The sequence below is a fragment of the Carcharodon carcharias genome (assembly GCF_017639515.1).
Source record: "Carcharodon carcharias isolate sCarCar2 chromosome 35 unlocalized genomic scaffold, sCarCar2.pri SUPER_35_unloc_1, whole genome shotgun sequence".
NCBI lineage: Eukaryota > Metazoa > Chordata > Chondrichthyes > Lamniformes > Lamnidae > Carcharodon > Carcharodon carcharias.
The window spans coordinates 690217-709872 of NW_024470701.1; the positions used below are offsets into that span (position 1 = coordinate 690217).

Below are 19656 nucleotides of genomic sequence, written 5' to 3' on the forward strand. Positions count from 1 at the left end.
AGCTATACCAGTGAGACTCTGAATCCACGGGAAGCTCACCAGTGAGAGTCTATACTCATGGGAACCTATACTAGTGAGACTCTGTACCCACAGGAATCTATACCAGTGTGACCCTGTACCCACGGGTAACTATTACCCATTGAGAATCCATACCCACAGGAATCTATACCAGTGAGACTTTGAACCCATGGGAAGCTATATAGTGAGAGACTGTACCCACAGGAAGCTATACCAGTGAGAGACTGGACCCATGCGAAGCTATACCTGTGAGAGATGGTACAAATGGGAAACTATACCAGTGAGAGACTTATCCCCCGAGAAACTAGACCAGGGAGACACTGTACCCACGAGAAGCTATACCAGGGAGACTATGTACCCACGTGATTCCATACCAGCGAGACTCTGTACCGACAGTAATCTATACAAGTGAGAATCTGTACACACAGGAATCTATACCAGTGACACTCCATACCCACGGGAATCTATATCGGTGGGACTCTGTACACAGGGGAATACATACCAGGGAGACTCTGTACCCATGGGAAGCTATACCAGTGAGATACTGTAGCCCGAGAAAGCTATGCCAGTGAGAGTCTGTGCCCACGGGAAGCTATACCAGTGAGACTCTGTGCCCATGGGTACCTATTACCCATTGAGAATCTGTACCAACAGGAATCTATACCAGTCAAACTCTGAACCCATGGGAAGTCATACCAGTGAGAGACTGTACCCACAGAAATCTATACCAGTGACACTCTATACCCACGGGAATCTATGTCGGTGGGAATCTGTACACAGGGGAATACATACCAGTGAGACTCTGTACCCCTGGGAAGCTATACCAGTGAGATAGCGTAGCCTGAGAAAGCTATGCCAGTGAGAGTCTGTGCCCACGGGAAGCTATACCAGTGAGAGTCTGTGCCCACGGGACGCTATACCAGTGAGACTCAGTACCCAGGGGAAGCTATAGCAGTGAGACTTTGTTCCCAGGGGAAGCTATACCAGTCAGAATCTGTACCCACCGGAATCTATGCCAGTGAGACACTGTGCCCACAGGAAGCTATACCAGTGAGAATCTGTACCCACGGGAATCTATACCAGTGTGACCCTGTACCCACGGGTAACTATTACCCAATGAGAATCTGTACCCACAGGAATCTATACCAGTGAGTCTCTGAACCCACGGGAAGTTATACCAGGGAGAGACTGTACCCACAGGAAGCGATACCAGTGATAGACTGTACCCATGCGAAGCAATACCTGTGAGAGACTTTTCCCCTGAGATACTATACCAGTGAGACACTGTAGCCACGAGAAGCTATTCCAGTGAGACTCTGTACCCACATGATGCCACACCAGTGAGACTCTGTAAACACAGGAATCTATACCAGTGAGACTCTATACCCACGGGCATCTATAAGAGTGGGAATCTGTGCACAGGGAAATACATAGCAGTGAGACTCTGAACGCACGGGCATCTATAAGAGTGGGAGTCTGTACACAGGGGAAGCTATACCAGCGATACTCTGTACACACAGGAAGCTATACCAGCGGGGCTCTGTAGTCATGGGAACCGATACCAGTGAGACTCTGTACACACGGAAATTGATACCAGCAGGACTCTGTACACAGTGGAAGCTATACCAGTCAAACACTGTACCCACCGGAATCTATGCCAGTGAGACACGGTGCCCACGGGAAGCTATACCTGTGAGAATCTGTACCCACATGATGCCATACCAGTGAGACTCTGTACCCACCGGAATCTATACCAGTGAGACTCTATACCCACGGGAATCTATATCAGGGCGACACTGTACACAGGGGAATACATACCAGTGAGACTCTGAACCAACAGGAACCTACACCAGTGAGATTCTGACGGGAATCGATTCCAGTGAGGCTCTGTACCTACTTGTAGCTGTGACAGTGAGACTCTGTACACATGGGAAGCTATACCAGTGAGACATTGTACGCATGGGAAGCTATGCCAGTGACACTCTGTGCCTAGGGATGCTCTACCAGTGAGACTGTGTGCCCACCAGAATCTATACCAGTGCGACACTGTACCCACTGGAAGCTATGCCAATGAGACTATGTACCAAACGGAATCTATGCCAGAGTGACACTGTACCCACGGGAAGCTATTCCAGTGAGACACTGTACCCATGGGAAGCAATACCAGTGAGACACTGTACCCACGGGAAGCTACACCAGTGAGACCTTGTACCCACAGGAATATATACCAGTGAGACTCTGTACCCACGGGAATATATACCAGTGAGACTTTGTACCCACGGGAATGTATACCAGTGAGAATCTGTACCCACGGGAAGCTTTACCAGTGAGACACTGTACGCACGGGAATCGATTCCAGTGAGGCTCTGTACCAACGAGTAGCAGTGCCAGTGAGACTCTGTACACAGGGGAAGCTATACCAGTGAGACACTGTACACACGGGAATCGATTCCAGTGAGGCTCTGTACCAACGTGTAGCAGTGCCAGTGAGACTCTGTACACAGGGGAAGCTATACCAGTGAGACACTGTACACACGGAAAGCAATACCAGTGGGGCTCTGTACCCATGGGAACCGATACCAATGAGAACCTGTACCCACGGGAATCGATACCAGCAGGACTTTGTACACAGGGGAACCTATACCAGTGAGAATCTGTACCCACAGGAATCTATACCAGTGTGACCCTGTACCCACGTGTAACTATTACCCACTGAGAATCTTTACCCACAGGAATCTATACCAGTGAGACTCTGATCCCACGGGAAACTATACCAGTGAGAGACTGTACCCACAAGAAGCAATACCAGTGAGAGACTGTACCCACAGGAAGCAATACCAGTGAGAGACTGTACCCATGCGAAGCTATACCTGTGAGAGACTTTTCCCCTGAGGAACTATACCAGTGAGACACTGTAGCCACGAGATGCTATACCAGTGAGACTCTGTACCCACATGATACCACACCAGTGAGACTCTGTAAACACAGGAATCTATACCAGTGAGACTCTATACCCACGGGCATCTATAAGAGTGGGACACTGTGCACAGGGGAATACATAGCAGTGAGACTCTGAACCCACGGGAACCTACACCAGTGAGCCTCTGTACCCAGTGGAAGCTATACCAGCGATACTCTGTACACACAGGAAGCTATACCAGCGGGGCTCTATACACACGGGAACCGATACCAGTGAGACTCTGTACACACGGGAATTGATACCAGCAGGACTCTGTACACAGTGGCAGCTATACCAGTGAGAATCTGTACCCACAGGAATCTATACCAGTGTGACCCTGTACCCACGTGTAACTATTACCCATTGAGAATCTGTTCCCACAGGAATCTATACCAGTGAGACTCTGAACCCACGGGAAGTTATACCAGTGAGAGACTGTACCCACAGGAAGTGATACAAGTGAGAGACTGTACCCATGCGAAGCAATACCTGTGAGAGACTTTTCCCCTGAGGAACTATACCAGTGAGACACTGTAGCCACGAGATGCTATACCAGTGAGACTGTGTACCCACATGATACCACACCAGTGAGACTCTGTAAACACAGGAATCTATACCAGTGAGACTCTATACCCATGGGCATCTATAAGAGTGGGACTCTGTACACAGGGGAATACATACCAGTGAGACTCTGAACCAATGGGAACCTACACCAGTGAAGCTCTGTACCCACAAGAATTGATACCAGTGAGACTCTGAACACACAGGAATCTATATCAGTGAGGCTCTGTACACACAGGAATCGATACCAGTGAAACTCTGCACCCATGAGTAGCTATACCATTGAGACTCTATAAAGAGCGGAAGTGAAACTAGTGAGACACTGTACGCACAGGAAGCTCTGCCAGTGAGACTCGGTGCCCACAGGAATCTATATCAGTGAGACTCTGTGCCCATGGGAAGCTTTACCAGTGAGACACTGTACCCACGGGAATCGATTCCAGTGAGGCTCTGTACCTACGAGTAGCTGTGAAAGTGAGACACTGTACACACGGGAAGCTATACCAGCGGGGCTCTGTACATACGGGAACCTATACCAGTGAGACTCTGTATCCAAGGGAATCTATACCAGTGTAATCCTGTACCCATGGGTAACTATTACCCATTGAGAATCTGTACCCACAGGAATCTATACCAGTGAGACTCTGACCCCACGGGAAGCTATACCAGTGAGAGACTGTACCCACAGGAAGCGATACCAGTGAGAGACTCGACCCATGTGAAGCTATACCTGTGAGAGACGGTACCCATGGGAAACTATACCAGTGAGAGACTTATCCCCCGAGAAACTATACCAGGGAGACACTGTACCCACGAGAAGCTATACCAGGGAGACTATGTACCCACGTGATTCCATACCAGCGAGACTCTGAACCCACGGGAAGTTATACCAGTGAGAGACTGTACCCACAGGAATCTATACCAGTGACACTCTATACCCACGGGAATCTATGTCGGTGGGACTCTGTACACAGGGGAATACATACCAGTGAGACTCTGTACCCATGGGAAGCTATACCAGTGAGATAGTGTAGCCCGAGAAAGCTATGCCAGTGAGAGTCTGTGCCCACGGGAAGCTATACCAGTGAGAGTCTGTGACCACTGGAAGCTATACCAGTGAGACTCAGTACCCGGGGATGCTATAGCAGTGAGACTTTGTGCCAAGGGAAGCTATACCAGTGAGACTCTGTACCCACCGGAATCTATACCAGTGAGACACTGTAGCCACGAGAAGCTATACCAGTGAGACTCTGTACCCACATGATGCCACACCAGTGAGACTCTGTAAACACATGAATCTATACCAGTGAGACTCTATACCCACGGGCATCTATAAGAATGAGACCCTGTACCCACAAGAAGCTTTACCAGTGAGACACTGTACCCCCAGGAATCGATACCAGTGAGACTCTGTACCCACGGGAATTGATACCAGTGAGACACTGTACCTACGGGTAGCTAAACCAGTGAGACACTGTACCCACAGGAATCGATACCAGTGAGACTCTGTACCCACGGGAATTGATACCAGTGAGGCACTGTATCCACGGGAAGTCAAACCAGTGAGACACTGTACCCACAGGAATTGATACCAGTGAGACTCTGTACCCTCTGGAATCGATACCAGTGAGACTCAGTACCCATGGGAAGCTTACCAGTGAGACTCTGTACCCACAGGAAGCTATACCAGTGAGACACTACCCACAGGAATCGATACCAGTGAGACTCTGTACCCTCGGGAATCGATACCAGTGAGACTCTGTACCCACGGGAAGCTATATCAGTGAGACACTGTACCAAAGAGAAGCAATACCACTGAGAATCTGTACCCATGAGAAGCTATACCAGTGAGCCTCAGGACCAATGGGAAGCTATACCATTGTGGTACTGTACCCAGGGGAAGCTATACCAGTGAGAGACTGTACTGACCAGAAGCTATACCAGTGAGAGACTGTACCCACGGGAAGCTATACCAGTGAGACTGTGTGCTCATGGGAAGAGTGTGACCCTGTATCCAGTAGACTCTGTAGGTGAGGTTTGTCTCACAAGAGGAACTGCAGTTGAGGGTCTGCTACACTAAAGACCCTATAATCTCAGCTCTTTTTAAGTTCTGTAAGCATATGAACCTGTACCCACGTGATTCTGTACCCACCGGATCCTTGGCAGCCCATACCCTCGACAGCCCCTACCCACGAGCTTGCATCCCCTGTACCCTTGACAGCCCTTTCCCACAAACCTGTACTCAAGTGAACCTGTGCACAAGGTATCCTGTATCCACGAGTGGATGTACCCTCGACAGCCTGTACCCACGATAGCTGATACTGGTAAGAGCTTGTACCCACGGGTCCTGTAACCAAGAGTTCTATACCCAGGAAAAACACTTGCATTGATACAGTGCCTGTCACAGCCACAGGATGTCCCAAAGTGCTTTGCCGCAAATGTAATATTTTTCGAGTGTTGCCATTATTGTGAAGTCGGGAATGCACCAGCCAATTTGTGCACAGCAATATCCCATAGGCAGCTATGGAATGATAACCAGATATTGGAGATAATTGTCGGGTCAGTGTCAGAGTTGTTATATATGTTACTGGATGAATAATCCAGGGAGACCAGGTTAATAATCGGAGATGAGAGTTCGAACCCCAACACGGCAGTTGGGGCAGGGGGTGGGGAGTGTCCCGGTGGAATTTAAATTCAATTGATTAAATAAATATGTAATAAAAATGTAATCTCAATAACCACAATGGGGAAAATACCCTGGATTGCTGGAAAAGCCCATCTGCTCCACTTATTTCCTTTATAGAAGGAAACCTGCCTATGAGGGGAAACGTCCTTTCAGCATCCACCCTGTCAGCTCCCCTCAAGATCTTCTATGGCTTACTCCTGCCCCAGTTCATATGTTGATGCTGTTCATGGTATGTTAATTATATTGTTAGGATATAAAAGTGAACAGCATTGTTTAGTTTAGTACTTTGAGCACATATAAATAGGGGACCCTTCCCCGACTGGTGGACACTGCAGGGGCTGGAATGCATCACTGGCTCCCCAAATGATATTTTAATTTGATTTGATAAGTTTCCTTTGAAGTTTTGAATTTTGTTACAGTGCCCCTTTAAGGGCCCGTGAATTTGTTTAATTAGTTAATGCATTAATTAGTATACTTTATTTTGTTGGTATGACTAGGGGACAGCTGGGACACTGGATGTGAGGGGAGATCTATAAGATCTGAACAACTCAATAAACTATCTCAATGAAGAAAAGCTCTGCAGCTTGGTGTCAACTTCACTAACCAGCTTAGATCATACTAACAGATGCTGCCATTGCTTCTTTTACCAATTGTCTTAAATCTGTGCCCTCTGGCTCTCGATCCTTCCACAGAGAACAGCTTCTGTACTCAGGGAGGACCTACCTTGAATCCAGTCGGGCACCAATCAACAAAACTGATGGTGTGCATGCTCTTGATGGTGGTAATGGCAGCATTAACCTCCTTAGCCTGCACGTCTCCTCGGTACAGCATGCAGCATGCCATGTACTTGCCATGGTGGGGTTCGCACTTCACCATCTGGCTGCCTGCCTTGAAGCAGCTCTTGGTGATCTTCAGCGTGTTGTGTTGGTTAGTGTACTGCACCTCTTTGGGTATTAGGGGTGCATAGGTCACCAGCGGGAAGTGGATACGTGGGTAGGGGACCAGGTTGGTCTGGAACTCAGCCAGGTCCACGTTGAGTGTGCCCTCAAACCGCAGTGATGCTGTGATGGACGAGACGATCTGTGCCACCAGGCGGTTGAGGTTGGTGTAGGTTGGCTGCTTGATCTCAAGGTTGCGCCGACAGACGTCGTAAATGGCCTCATTGTCCACCAAGAAGGCGCAGTCAGAGTGCTCGAGGGTGCAGTGGGTGACCAGCACGGAGTTGTACGGCTCGACCACCGCGGTGGAGATCTGGGGAGCAGGGTAAACAGAAAACTCCAGCTTGGATTTCTTGCCATAGTCGACGGAAAGTCTCTCCATCAGGAGGGAGGTAAAGCCTGAGCCGGTCCCACCCCCAAAACTATGGAAGATGAGGAACCCCTGCAGTCCTGTGCATTGGTCAGCCTGTAGGGGACAGGAAAGAAAATCAAGTTGAAAAGGCTTAAATTTCAAGGACTGTTTGCACAGGTCGGGCTTGTATTCCCTCGAGTATTTAAGGTTAAGGATCTGATCGACGGGTTTAAGATGATTAAAGGATTCGGTACGGTCAGTAGAGAGAAACTATTTCCTCTGGTGGGGGCGGGGTGAGGTGGGGCAGACCAGGAGTCCAGAATAAAGGGGTAGATGGAGTTAAGATACACATCAGCCATGATCCGACTGAATGGCAGAACAGGCTGGTGCGGCTGAATGGACCTCCTCCTGTTTCTGTGCAACAGGCTTGAGGGATGAATGGCCTCCTCTTGTTCCTGTGTAACAGGCTCGAGGGATTAACGGGCCTCCCCCTGTTCCTGTGCAACAGGAAAAATAGGCCACTGTTTCTGAACTGGCGGCCGTGCCTTCAGCTGCCTGGGTCCCAAGCTCTGGAATTCCTTCCCTAAATCTTTGCTCCTCACTTCTCCTTTAAGATGCTCTTTAAAGCTGACCTCTTTGATCAAACTTTTACTCATGCATTCTAACATCTTGTTACGTGGCTCAGTTTCAAATATGCTTTGATAACTCTCCCATGAAGTGGTTTAAGGTTGTTTCATTACATTAATGGCACTGTGCAGTTTGCAAGCTGCTCAGATTGATATCTGAAGATGTGGAAAGAGAGAGAGGGGGGAGAAATGTCGGAATTGTGGCTTAAATGGGGACTGGAGTTTTAAAGTTATCTTCAACAACTCTTAATTATCCCGCTCAGGTCGAGAAATGTCGAGACAGGGTCTCAACTCGCAATGCAGTGATAGCCGCACAACAATTATTCCCGCCCTGATCTCGGGGCCTGTACATACCAGTGTCATGAGGGTAGAGCAGCATGTGGTGACTGGCACTGGTGTCCAAGATGAAATAGGTTGCCACTGCTCACCACCCAGGTCTGCAGAGTGTAAATGGAGGTCATCGCGATGAACAAACCAATGCAAGGTAAAAGGGACCTGCCAACTCATCCCTTCCAAAACAATTTAGTGCTCGTGAATAACCTACCAACTTGCGTATGCGATCCAAGACCAGGTCGACAATCTCCTTGCCAATAGAGCAGTGGCCCCGGGCGTAGTTATTTGCCGCATCCTCTTTCCCGGTGATGAGCTGCTCGGGGTGAAAGAGCTGCCGGTAGGTGCCGGTACGGACCTCATCTGGAGGACAGGGCAATGCATGGACAATAGTTAGCTGAGTGTCCGACTCTCTGATCTACATTGAATCTAAACTTCTGCTGCCCTATCTCCAAACTCGCACTGAGGCCCGTTCCCACATCAGCCAATGTGCATGTTGGTCGACATCAAGTCCTGTTAAGTAGAATTCAAATTTAAACCTCCCACCCTAGTTTTCAAATCCCTCCGTGGACTCGCACACCCTCCTCCCTATCTCTGTAACTTCCTCCAGCTCCTACAACCCTCCTGATCTCTGTACCTCCTCCAACACCTACAACCCTCATGACCTCTGGAGCTCCCTCCAGCCACTATACCCCTCCCTATCTCTGTAACCTCCTCCAGCCCCTACAACCCTCCATAGCTCTGTAACCTCCTCCAGCCTCTACAACCCTCCCTATCTCTGTAACCTCCTCCAGCCACTACACCCCTCCCTATCTCTGTAACCTCCTCCAGCCCCTACAACCCTCCCTATCTCTGTAACTTCCTCCAGCCCCTACACCCTTCCCTATCTCTGTCACCTCCTCCAACCGCTACACCCCTCCCTATCTCTGTAACCTCCTCCAGCCCCTACACCCTTCCCTATCTATGTCACCTCCTCCAACCCCTACACCCCTCCCTATCTCTGTAACCTCCTCCAGCCCCTACACCCCTCCCTATCTCTGTCACCTCCTCCAACCCCTACACCCCTCCCATCTCTGTAACCTCCTCCAGCCCCTACTGCCCTCCCTATCTCTGTCACCTCCTCCAACCCCTACAACCCTCCCTATCTCTGTAACCTCCTCCAGCCACTACAAGCCTCCCTATCTCTGTAACCTCCTCCAACCCCTTCAACCCTCCCTATCTCTGTAACCTCCCCCAGCCCCTACAACCCTCCCTATCTCTGTAAGCTCCTACAACAATCCGAGACTTCTGCGCTGCTCCAAGTCCAGCCTCTTGTGCATCCCCCGATTCGCATCGCTCGAACATTGGCTGCCTTGCCTTCAGCTGCCCGGGGCCCTTTGCTCTGGAATTTCTGTCTGGTTCATGCTCCCGTGAAGCTCCTTGGAGATGTTTCTGCTACGTTAAAGGCGCTATATAAATGTAAGATCTTGTTATGCCAGCTGCCTTTGCAGAAGGTATGGTTTGCAGTGAAGTGTCCCTGATGTTTTGATGAAAGAAACTCAAACCACAAAGCTTTTACTCGCAAGACTAGGTGCCAGTTTGCCAGCTGACGCCTTTTTCACTCTGACCATGTCTTGAACCATCAGTATTGGCCATGCATGGAGCCAGAAATAAATAGAGTGCCTGAGGGAATCTCTCACCTTGTTCCTTGACCAAGAGATGCCCTCTCTAGTCCTGGAAATTTAGCTCTGAATAGCGGCTACTCATTGACTACAATGGTCTTGGCAGGAGGTCATGTAAGGAAAGAAGTCTTGCATTTATATAACACCTGTCACAACCTCAGGACTTCTCAAAGCACTTTACAGACAAAGGAGTTTTGTTTTCTGAAGTGCAGTCACCTCGATAATGTAGAACATCACCCTAATCTGTGTAATAATTTAGGTGGCATAGTGGTAATGTCACTGGATTAATAATACTGCAGCTTAGGCTAATGCTCTGGGGACACAGGTTCAAATCCCACGCTGGCATCTGGTGGAGTTTAAATTCAAATAATAAATCAGAAATTGAAAACTGATCATCAGTGATGGTGACCATGACAACCATCATCAAGTGATGTAAAAACTCATCTGGTTCACTTATGCCCTTTTAGGAAGGAAGCTTGCCATTCTTACCTGGTCTGGACTACATGTGACTCCAGACCTACATCAGTGTGGTTGATTCTTAACTGCCCCTCTGAAATGGGCCCCAGTGAGGCACTCCATCCTAAGAGATGGGGAACAATTGTTGGCCTTGTTGGCAACGCCCACATCCCCATGAAAGAATAAAGAAAATAAAATGTCTCCTTGTAATTTAACTCTTGAGGTCCACGTATCATTCCGGTAAATCTACATTGAACATCCTCCAAGGTTGATGTACCCTTCCTCAGGTGTGGTGCCCAGAGCTGCGCACAGTAATTCCAGGTGTGTTCCAACAAGGATTTGTATAGCTGGAGCATGACTTTTACCCCCTTGTAATCTTGTCCGCTTTCTCTCTCTCTCGCTAGGCACCATGCCCAGAAAGGGTGTTGGTGAAAATGGGCCATGGATTTGAGTACAGGAATATAGATGTCTTGCTGCAATTATATACAGCCTGCGACTTGAGCGCTGTAACAGTTTTGGTCTCCTTATCTAAAGAGACTATATACTTGCTATGGAGGGAGTGCAGCAGATGTTCACCACGCTGATCCCTGGTGCTAGCGTCAAGGATGTCTCAGAACGGTTAGAGGACATTCTGAAGGTGGAGTGTGAACAGCCAGTGGTTGAGGTACACACTGTTACAAATTACATAGTTAGAAAAAGGGATGAGGTCCTAAAAGCAGAATATAGGGAGTTAGGATGCTCGTTGAAAAGTAGGACCTCAAAGAGAGTGATATCAGGATTACTACTAGTGCTGCATCCCAGGCAGAGTAGAAAGAGCAGGATATACTGGATGAATACATGGCTGAAGAGATGGTGTGGAGGGGAGGGTTTCAGATTCCTGGTGCATTGGGACCAGTTCTGGGGGAGGTGGGAACAGGACTTACACCTAGAAATAGTGGATGTATTGGTGGTCATCTTCTGAGACTCTATAGACTCTGGAACAGTTCATACAGATTGGAGGGTAGCTAATGTAACCCCACTATTTAAAAAGAGAGGCAGAGAGAAAACAGGGAATTATAGACCAGCCAGCCCGACATCAGTAGTGGGGAAAATTCTAGAGTCCATGATAAAAGATTTAATAGTTGAACACGTGGAAAACAGTGGCAGAATCAGAAAGAGTCAGCATGCATTTATGAAAGGGAAATCATGCTTGACATATCTACTGGATTTTTTCGAGGATGTAACCAATAGAGTTGATGAGGAGGAGCCAGTGGATGTGGATTATTTGGACTTTCAGAAGGCTTTCGACAAAGTCCCACATAAGAGATTGGCGTGTAAAATTAAAGTACATGGGACTGAGGGTAGTGGTTTGAGATGGATAGAAAACTGGTTGGCAGACAGGAAACAAAGTGTAGGAATAAACGGGTCTTTTTCCGAATGGCAGGCAGTGACTAGTAGGGTACCGCAGGGATTGGTGCTGGAATCCCAGTTATTCACAATATATATTAATGATTTAGATGAGGGAATTAAATGTAATATCTCCACATTTGCAGATGACACAAAGCTGGTTGGGTGGTTGAGCTGTGAGGAGGATGCAGAGATGCTTCGGTGTGATTTGGACAAGCTGAGTAAGTAGGCAAATGCATGGCAGATGCAGTATAATGTGGACAAATGTGAGGTTATCCTTTTTGGCAGCAAAAACAGGAAGGCAGATTATTATCTGAATGTCTATTAATTGAGAGAGGGGAATGTGTAACGAGACCTGGGTGTCCTTGTACACCAGTCATTAAAGGTAAGCATGCTGGTGCAGCAGGCGGTAAAGAAGTCAAATTGTATGTTGGCCTTCATAGCCAGAGGATTCGAGTACAGGAACAGGGATGTCTTGCTGCAATTGTACAGGGCCTTGGTGAGGCCACACCTGGAATATTGTGCGCAGTTTTGGTCTCCTTATCTGAGGAAGGATGTACTTGCTATAGAGGGAGTGCTACGAAGGTTTACCTGACTGATTCCTCCAATGGTGGGACTGACATATGAGGAGAGATTGAGTCGTTTAGGATTATATTCGCTGGAGTTCAGAAGAATGAGGGGGGAATCTCATAGAAACCTATAAAATTCTGACAGGACTAGACAGGATAGATACAGGAACGATATTCCCGATGGTGGGGGAGTCTGAAACCAGGGGTCACAGTCTGAGGATACGGGGTAGACCATTTTGGACTGAGATGAGGAGAATTTTCTTCACCCAGACGTGGTGAGCCTGTGGAATTCATTACCACAGAAAGTAGTTGAGGCCAAAACATTGTGTGTTTTCAAGGAGTTAGATATAGCTCTTGGGATGAAAGGGATCAAAGGGTATGGGTAGAAAGTGGGAGCAAGCTATTGAGTTGGATGATCAGCCATGATCATATTGAATGGCGGAGCAGGCTCGAAATGCCTAATGGCCTACTCTTGCTTCTAGTTTCTATGACGAGATTGTCCAATGAGGAGAGAGTGAGGAGACTGGGCCTGGATTCTTTAGAGTTTCAAATAATGTGATGTGACTTCACGAAGTGTGCAAAATCTGGCTCAATAGGCCAGATGCAGAAAGATGTTTGCCCTGGCAATGGAGGTGATGGGTGGTGTAGAATCAGAGGACACAGTCTCCGAATAAGAGTTGGGTCATTTAGGACTGAGATGAGGGGTAATGAGTCTTTGGAATTCTCCATTCCAGAGGTCTGTGGCGGCTCAGTCATGGAATCTGTTCAAGACACAGATCGACAGGTTTTTAGATATTAAAGGTATCAAGGGATATGGGGATAGTGCGGGAAAATGGTGCTTTGGTAGAAGATCAGATATAATCTTGTTGAATGACGGAGCAGGTTCAAGGGGCTGAATGGCCTACTCCTGTTCCCTATATTCCATTGGATTGGCCATTGGTTATGCTTGGCAAGATGCTGGAGAGGTTTGCCATTGCCTTATGAAGGCAGCTGACTGGGACGCTCTCCCGCTCTTACTGCCTGCCATTGGAGCATAAGCCCGCCTCCCATGACCATCAAGTCCTCAACTGTGACTTGAACCTAGAGCTTTGGCTCAGAGGCAGGGACGCTCCCCACTGCGTTTCTGTCAGCACAGGAAAGGGCCCTGTGTGTGAGTGTGTGTGGCTTCTAGCTTGTGTAAGTGAGCCGCACTGCGAACCCAGCTGATAACCTTCAACTGGTTTTCAGTGTAATTCTGAGCACAATCAGGGCTGTTTAGTAAGTGTTGTCCTATCGCGGAATCACATCTGATGTTGGACACAGACAGAAGAAGCACGTCTGACAGCAACTGTGAAGAGAAAGACAGAGTTACAGCTTCGCGTCCACCTGACTCTTCTCCAGAGCCATTTGGACATGAAACGTTTACTCTGTCTTTCTCCCCACAAATGCTGTCAGACCTGCTGAGTGTTTCCAGCTTTTTTTGTTTTTGTTTCAGGTTTCCAGCATCCACAGTATTTTGCCTTTATTTAATTATAGATGAATCATGTCTATGCACTGTGACTTTTTCAACAAAACAAAAACTTGGGGGACAGCCATTCCCTGGTTCATTCCCCATGGCAATGCCTTGACCAATCAAGAGTCAACCTGCCTGGTTCGAATTTGAACAAAATATTGGCAGTTAACTGTTCCCTGTTGCATTTTCCATGGCAACACCTCTGCCAATCAGAGTCCACTTGCCAACCAATCAGCACTCTCTTCTCCATGCAGTACACATTGTCGTTCCCTTTACAATTGTTATTCTTGTGAATCTTTCCTGATGAGTGCAAGATGAAAAGCTTCGACAGCATGTCACTTTTTTCAGCAATACTCAAATTCTGTGCTAACAAACAACTATTTGCTTTTATTTCTTCATGGGATGAGATTGTCGTTGGGAAACCAAACCTTTATTGCACGTTCCTAATTTCCACTTGAGAAGATGGTGGTGAGCTGCCTTCTTCAATGTTACAGTCCAGCTGGTATATGCACACCCACAGTGCTTTTAGAAAGGGGTTCCACCTACATACAAACGCATGAATTAGGATCAGGAATGGGCTGTTCAGCTCTTCGATCCTGCTCCACCGTTCAATAAGATGCTGATGGCTGATCTGACTGTAACCTCAACTCCACATTTACAGCTACCCTGATGACCTTTGCCTCCCTTTGTCAAGAAGATATCCACCTCTGCTTTAAAAATACTGAATGACGCTGCCTCCACCGCTCTCCGCGGAAGAGAGTTCCAAAAACTAACAACCCACTGAGAGAAGAGAATTCTCCTCATTTCTGTCTGAAATAGCAGGTGTCTTATTTTTAACCTGTGTCCCCCAGTTTTAATCTATCCCACATCCTCGCAGCATCTATCCTGTCAACCCCCTCCGGATCTTAAATGTTTCAATAAGATCACCTCTCGTTCTTCTTACTTCCAATGAATACAGGCCCAATCTCTCCAACATTCCCTCATAAGGTAACCCCACCATCCCAGGTATCACTCGAGTGAACATTCCCTGAACTGCTTCTAATGGATTTATACCTGTTTTTAAACAAGGATTTCATATTTCCTTACGTTATTTTATACATCATATTATTTTACAAATCATATAATTTTATATCTCAGGTATTCTTTCCTACATTAAAGCTGGGAGTATAATTCCAACGTACATCATTGCCTATAAAACAATATGGGACATTGTGAAAGCTCCTCCAGAAACCCCATTCCTTTCTTCCTCCATTTGTTGTACAGACCATGAGTTAAGCTAAATCCATGGGTAATCTTACCAATCACAGTGGGCTCCAAATCGACGAACATGGCTCGGGGAATGTGTTTACCCGCCCCCGTCTCACTGAAGAAGGTGTTGAAGGAGTCGTCACCTCCTCTGGTGCTCCTGTAACTGCGCATTTTCCCGTCGGGTTTGATCCGGTGCTCCAGGCAGTACAGCTCCCAGCAAGCGTTGCCAATCTGCACACCGGCCTGGCCAATGTGGAGCGAAATACATTCGCGCTGCAGTGGAGAGAACATTTGATTATTTCCATGGGTCATTGTGGGCAGTGCTTGATTAGCTCAGTGGGAGGGTGGAAGGCAGATGTTACACAGATGGCCACTTACTACCTGTCCACTCCCTCCATGCTGCTCCGTGTACAATCTGTACTCACCATCCCTTTAAATGACCTCCCACACTCCGTCCCATGCACTGCCCTTCCAGACCCCCACTCACTGTACACTGCCTCCTTGCCCTGCCTGTACTGGAAGCCACTTTCATCCGTAGTCGCACTTACCCGTGCACAGCTTACTCTGTGCTAATCTCCATCACCCTATGCCCGGCTAACTCATTCTTTGCCCTGTCCCCTTCATCATTCACGGCCTCACGCTCTCTGTACTCTTTACATCATGGATCTGCATCTCTCTCACTCTGTGCCTCAACACTTACTTGTAGAAATAGAAGGCTTAGGAGCAGGAGCAGGCCATTCGGCCCTTCGAGTCTGATCCTCCAAACGATAAGATCATGCCTGATCTGACTGTGGCTTCAACACCACCTTCCTGTTCGCCACTCCCCACAACACTTGACCGTCTTCTCCATCAAGAATCCATCTTCAATAAATTCAATGATGCAGCCTCCAATGCCTCCTGAGAAACATTATTGGTGTCCTTAGCTATTCCTGGTCCCATGCCCTTCCTCATTCCTCCTCATCATTCAGAATCACACTCCACCTTCACTCCTTCCAATACCTCATCATTTGATGCCCCAAGCCATTTTTACCCCGTTTCCCTCATCATTCAGTTCCTTATTTAAATCATTCATGGGATGTTGGCATCGCTTGCAAGGCCAGCATTTGTTGCCCATCCCTAAGTGCCTCTTGCAAAGGTGGTGGTGTGCTGTCTTCATGAACCGCTGCAGACCATGTGGTGTAGGTATACCCACAGTGCTGTTGGGGTGGGAGTTCCAGGATTTTGACCCATTGAAAGTGAAGGCACGGCCGATATATTTCCAAGTCAGGATCGTGTGTGGTTTGGAGAGGACCTTCCAAGTGGAGGTGTTCTGCTTCCCTTGTCCTTCCATGTGGTAGAGGTCAGAGGTTTGGGCGGTGATGCTGAAGCAGCCTTGCTGAGTTGCTGCAGTGCATCTTGTAGATGGTACGCACTGCTGCCACATTGCATCACTGGTGGATGGAGTGAATGTTTGTGGATGGAGCGCAAATCACACAGGCTGCTTTGTCCCGCACGGTGTCAAGCTTCCTAAATGATGTTGGAGCTGCATTCATCCAGGCAAGTGGAGAGTATTCCATCACACTCCTGACTTGTGTCTTGTAGATGCTGTTTAGACTTTGGGGAGCCAGGAAGTGGGTTACTCTCTACAGAATTCCCAGCCTCTGACCTGCTCTTGTAGCCACAGTGTTTATATGGCTGTTGCAGTTCAGTTTCTGGTCAATAGTAACCCCTGGGATGTTGATAGTGGAGGAAGCTGTGTTCAATTCTGTCTACCACACTTTGGGAAGAATGTGAAGGTTGCAGAGAGAGAGGGAGAGAGCAACAAAGAGTCACAAGAAATGGCTCCAGGGATGAGGAACTTCAGTTATGTAGCTAGATTGGAGAAGTTGGGATTGTTCTCCTTGGAGAAGAGAAGGCTGAGAGGGGATTTGACCGAGGTGTTCACAATCATGAGGGGTCTGGACAGGGTAAATTGAGAAAAGCTGTTCCCATTGGTGGAAGGATCAAGAATCAGAGGGACACAGATTTAAGGTGATTGGCAAAAGAAGCAAAGGAGATGTGAGGAGAAACTTTTTCATGCAGCGAGTGGTTAGGACCAAGCTGCCTGAGTGTCTGGTGGAAGTAGGTTAGATCCAGGCTTTAAAGAAGGAATTGGATTATTATCTGAAGATAAGAAACTTGCAGAGCTACAGTGAAAGGGCAGGGAGAGTGGGGCGAGCTGAGTTGTTCTTGTAGAAATCCAGCATGGACAAGACAGGCAGGATGGCCTCCTTCTGTTATTCTTTGTGTACATCGTGGATCATTCATTCAGCGCACTGGATGACTATTGCAGTAACATTACCACATGCGTCTGTACACCAAAAATGTGACACTTTTTTTTCACTCCTTTCACACCCTCTCCCATTTACGGCCTCAGTCGCACCAGATGCCCTTTCTCCTCATTCCATCCCACCCAATCTCTTTAGGACTCTCCTGGGCTGTGAGGAATGTGGCACTGAAGGAGGGAAGGAACAGGGGATGAGCGCAAGCGCATTGCCAGCAACTGGTCCTGCAAGCAGGCGTGCTGGCTGAAATCCCGCAGGGATTGGAGAGTCACACAGGCACACAAGACCGAGCAGGACACGCCCGCGCAGTGGACACCCACCATCTTGCTGAAATGCTCCTGTTGCGTATGGAGAAATCGTCACCCTCACTCCTCCCGTGAGACAGGCACCCTTGGTCACGCCCACTCTTACAGCACGGCTTCCTATTTGTCACTGGCGATAATCCTCACAGTCAGCTCGACTTATTGGCTGCTGAGCGAATGAGGGGCAAAAAATACAGCAATCAATCACTGATGTATATAATGATAACGCAACACATACAGAAATAGGAATTAGGATCAGGAGCATCGCCTTCGTGCCTGCTCCTGTCATTCAACAGTATCTGATTGTGTACAACTCTACATTTCCGCCTCCCTCCAATAACCTTTGACTCCCTTGTTAGTGAAGAGTCTATCAACCTCTGACTTAAACATATTCAATGAGCCAGACTCCACCGTTCACTGTGGAAGAGAATTCCACAGACTAACCAACCTCTGAAAGAAAAAAAAAATCTCCTCATCTCCGTCTTTAATCTGATATCCCTATTTATTAACTGTGTCCTCTAGGTCTATTCTCTCCCACAAGGGAAAACGTCCTCTCAACAATCACTCTGTCAAGACCCTCTAAATCTTACATGTTTCAATAAGATCACCTCTCATTCTTCTAAACTCTAATGGATACAGGCCCAACCTGTCCAACCTCACCACAAAAAGTAACCCATCGTCCCAGGAATCAATCACTTCAGAGCACTTCTCTGAACTGCTGCTAATGCAATTATACCCTTTCCAAATATGGAGACCAAAACTGTGCACCGTGCTCCAGATGTGGACTCACCAACACCATGTACAATTTTATCCAATTATCCCAGTTCTAAAATTCCATTGCCCTTGGGGTAAACAGTGACATGCCATGTGCTCCTAATCACTTTCATTAAACCCATCACATCCCATCAGTGACACTCCTACACCCATCACATCCCATCAGTCAGACCACACATGCACCATGCCCTATATGTGAACCAGTGCTGTCTATGTGATCTTGTTCTGCAAAAACTGGCCACCGTCTTGACTGCACATCAGAAAAGTACCTTACTGGCGGTATGCATGTAAGGAAGATGGGAGCCCGTTGTTGGCAGTTGGTGTGAGCTCAACAACACGATTCTGGTTTGGTCAATGTTTGCTTGATGAAGCCCATCACATGACTGAGGACTGTTTCTTCATTGAGACACAGAAGGGACTTGAAGGTACTGCTTCACCCACCATTATGGTGTCGCAACACAGTCCCGACATGACACTAATGCCGACTGAGCTCTTTTCATAAAGGCAAGATACAAAATTTCACCTCTCAACAAGCCCAAGATTTCCACTAACTGTACCTACCACACAGTGCCATAGAACATAATGCACCCATTGCTCTGTTTAAAAGGATTACAGAGGATTCACAGCACTAGAGCAGGCTATTCAGCCCCTCTGCTCCTTGCCTGTATCCCTGCCCCACACTAGTCTCCACCCACCCCCACTTCATCTCTCCACATCCTCATATCCTTCTATTCATTTCTCCCTCACGTGTTTGTCCAGATCACCCACCCCTCCCTTAAGTACATCGACACGAATCAGCTCAACCCGTGGAAGTGAGTTCCACATTCTCACTGCTCTCTGGGTAAAGCAGTTTCCCCTGAATTCCCCAATTGGACTTAATAATGAGTATATGATATTGATGGCCTCCTAATGTTTTGGTCTCTTTACCTCAGCAACCCCCCTCCCCCAGGACACAAGTGGAAACATCATCCCTAAGTCTACCCTGTTGAAATTCT

General features: G+C 47.7%; 1 protein-coding gene across 1 annotated transcript in view; it reads right to left on the bottom strand.

The window, feature by feature from the left end:
* LOC121274180 (tubulin alpha-1C chain-like) overlaps nt 1-18207 on the bottom strand; it is an 84182-nt gene extending 65975 nt beyond the window's left edge. The window contains exons 1-5 of the mRNA XM_041181380.1: nt 18151-18207; nt 17906-17908; nt 15333-15555; nt 8685-8833; nt 6948-7628 (exon numbers count right to left, since the gene is read on the bottom strand). Coding sequence (XP_041037314.1) covers nt 6948-7628; nt 8685-8833; nt 15333-15555; nt 17906-17908 — 1056 coding nt within the window. The 5' untranslated portion in view covers nt 18151-18207. The remainder of the gene's footprint in view (nt 1-6947; nt 7629-8684; nt 8834-15332; nt 15556-17905; nt 17909-18150) is intronic.
* Between the last annotated feature and the right edge of the window lie 1449 nt (nt 18208-19656).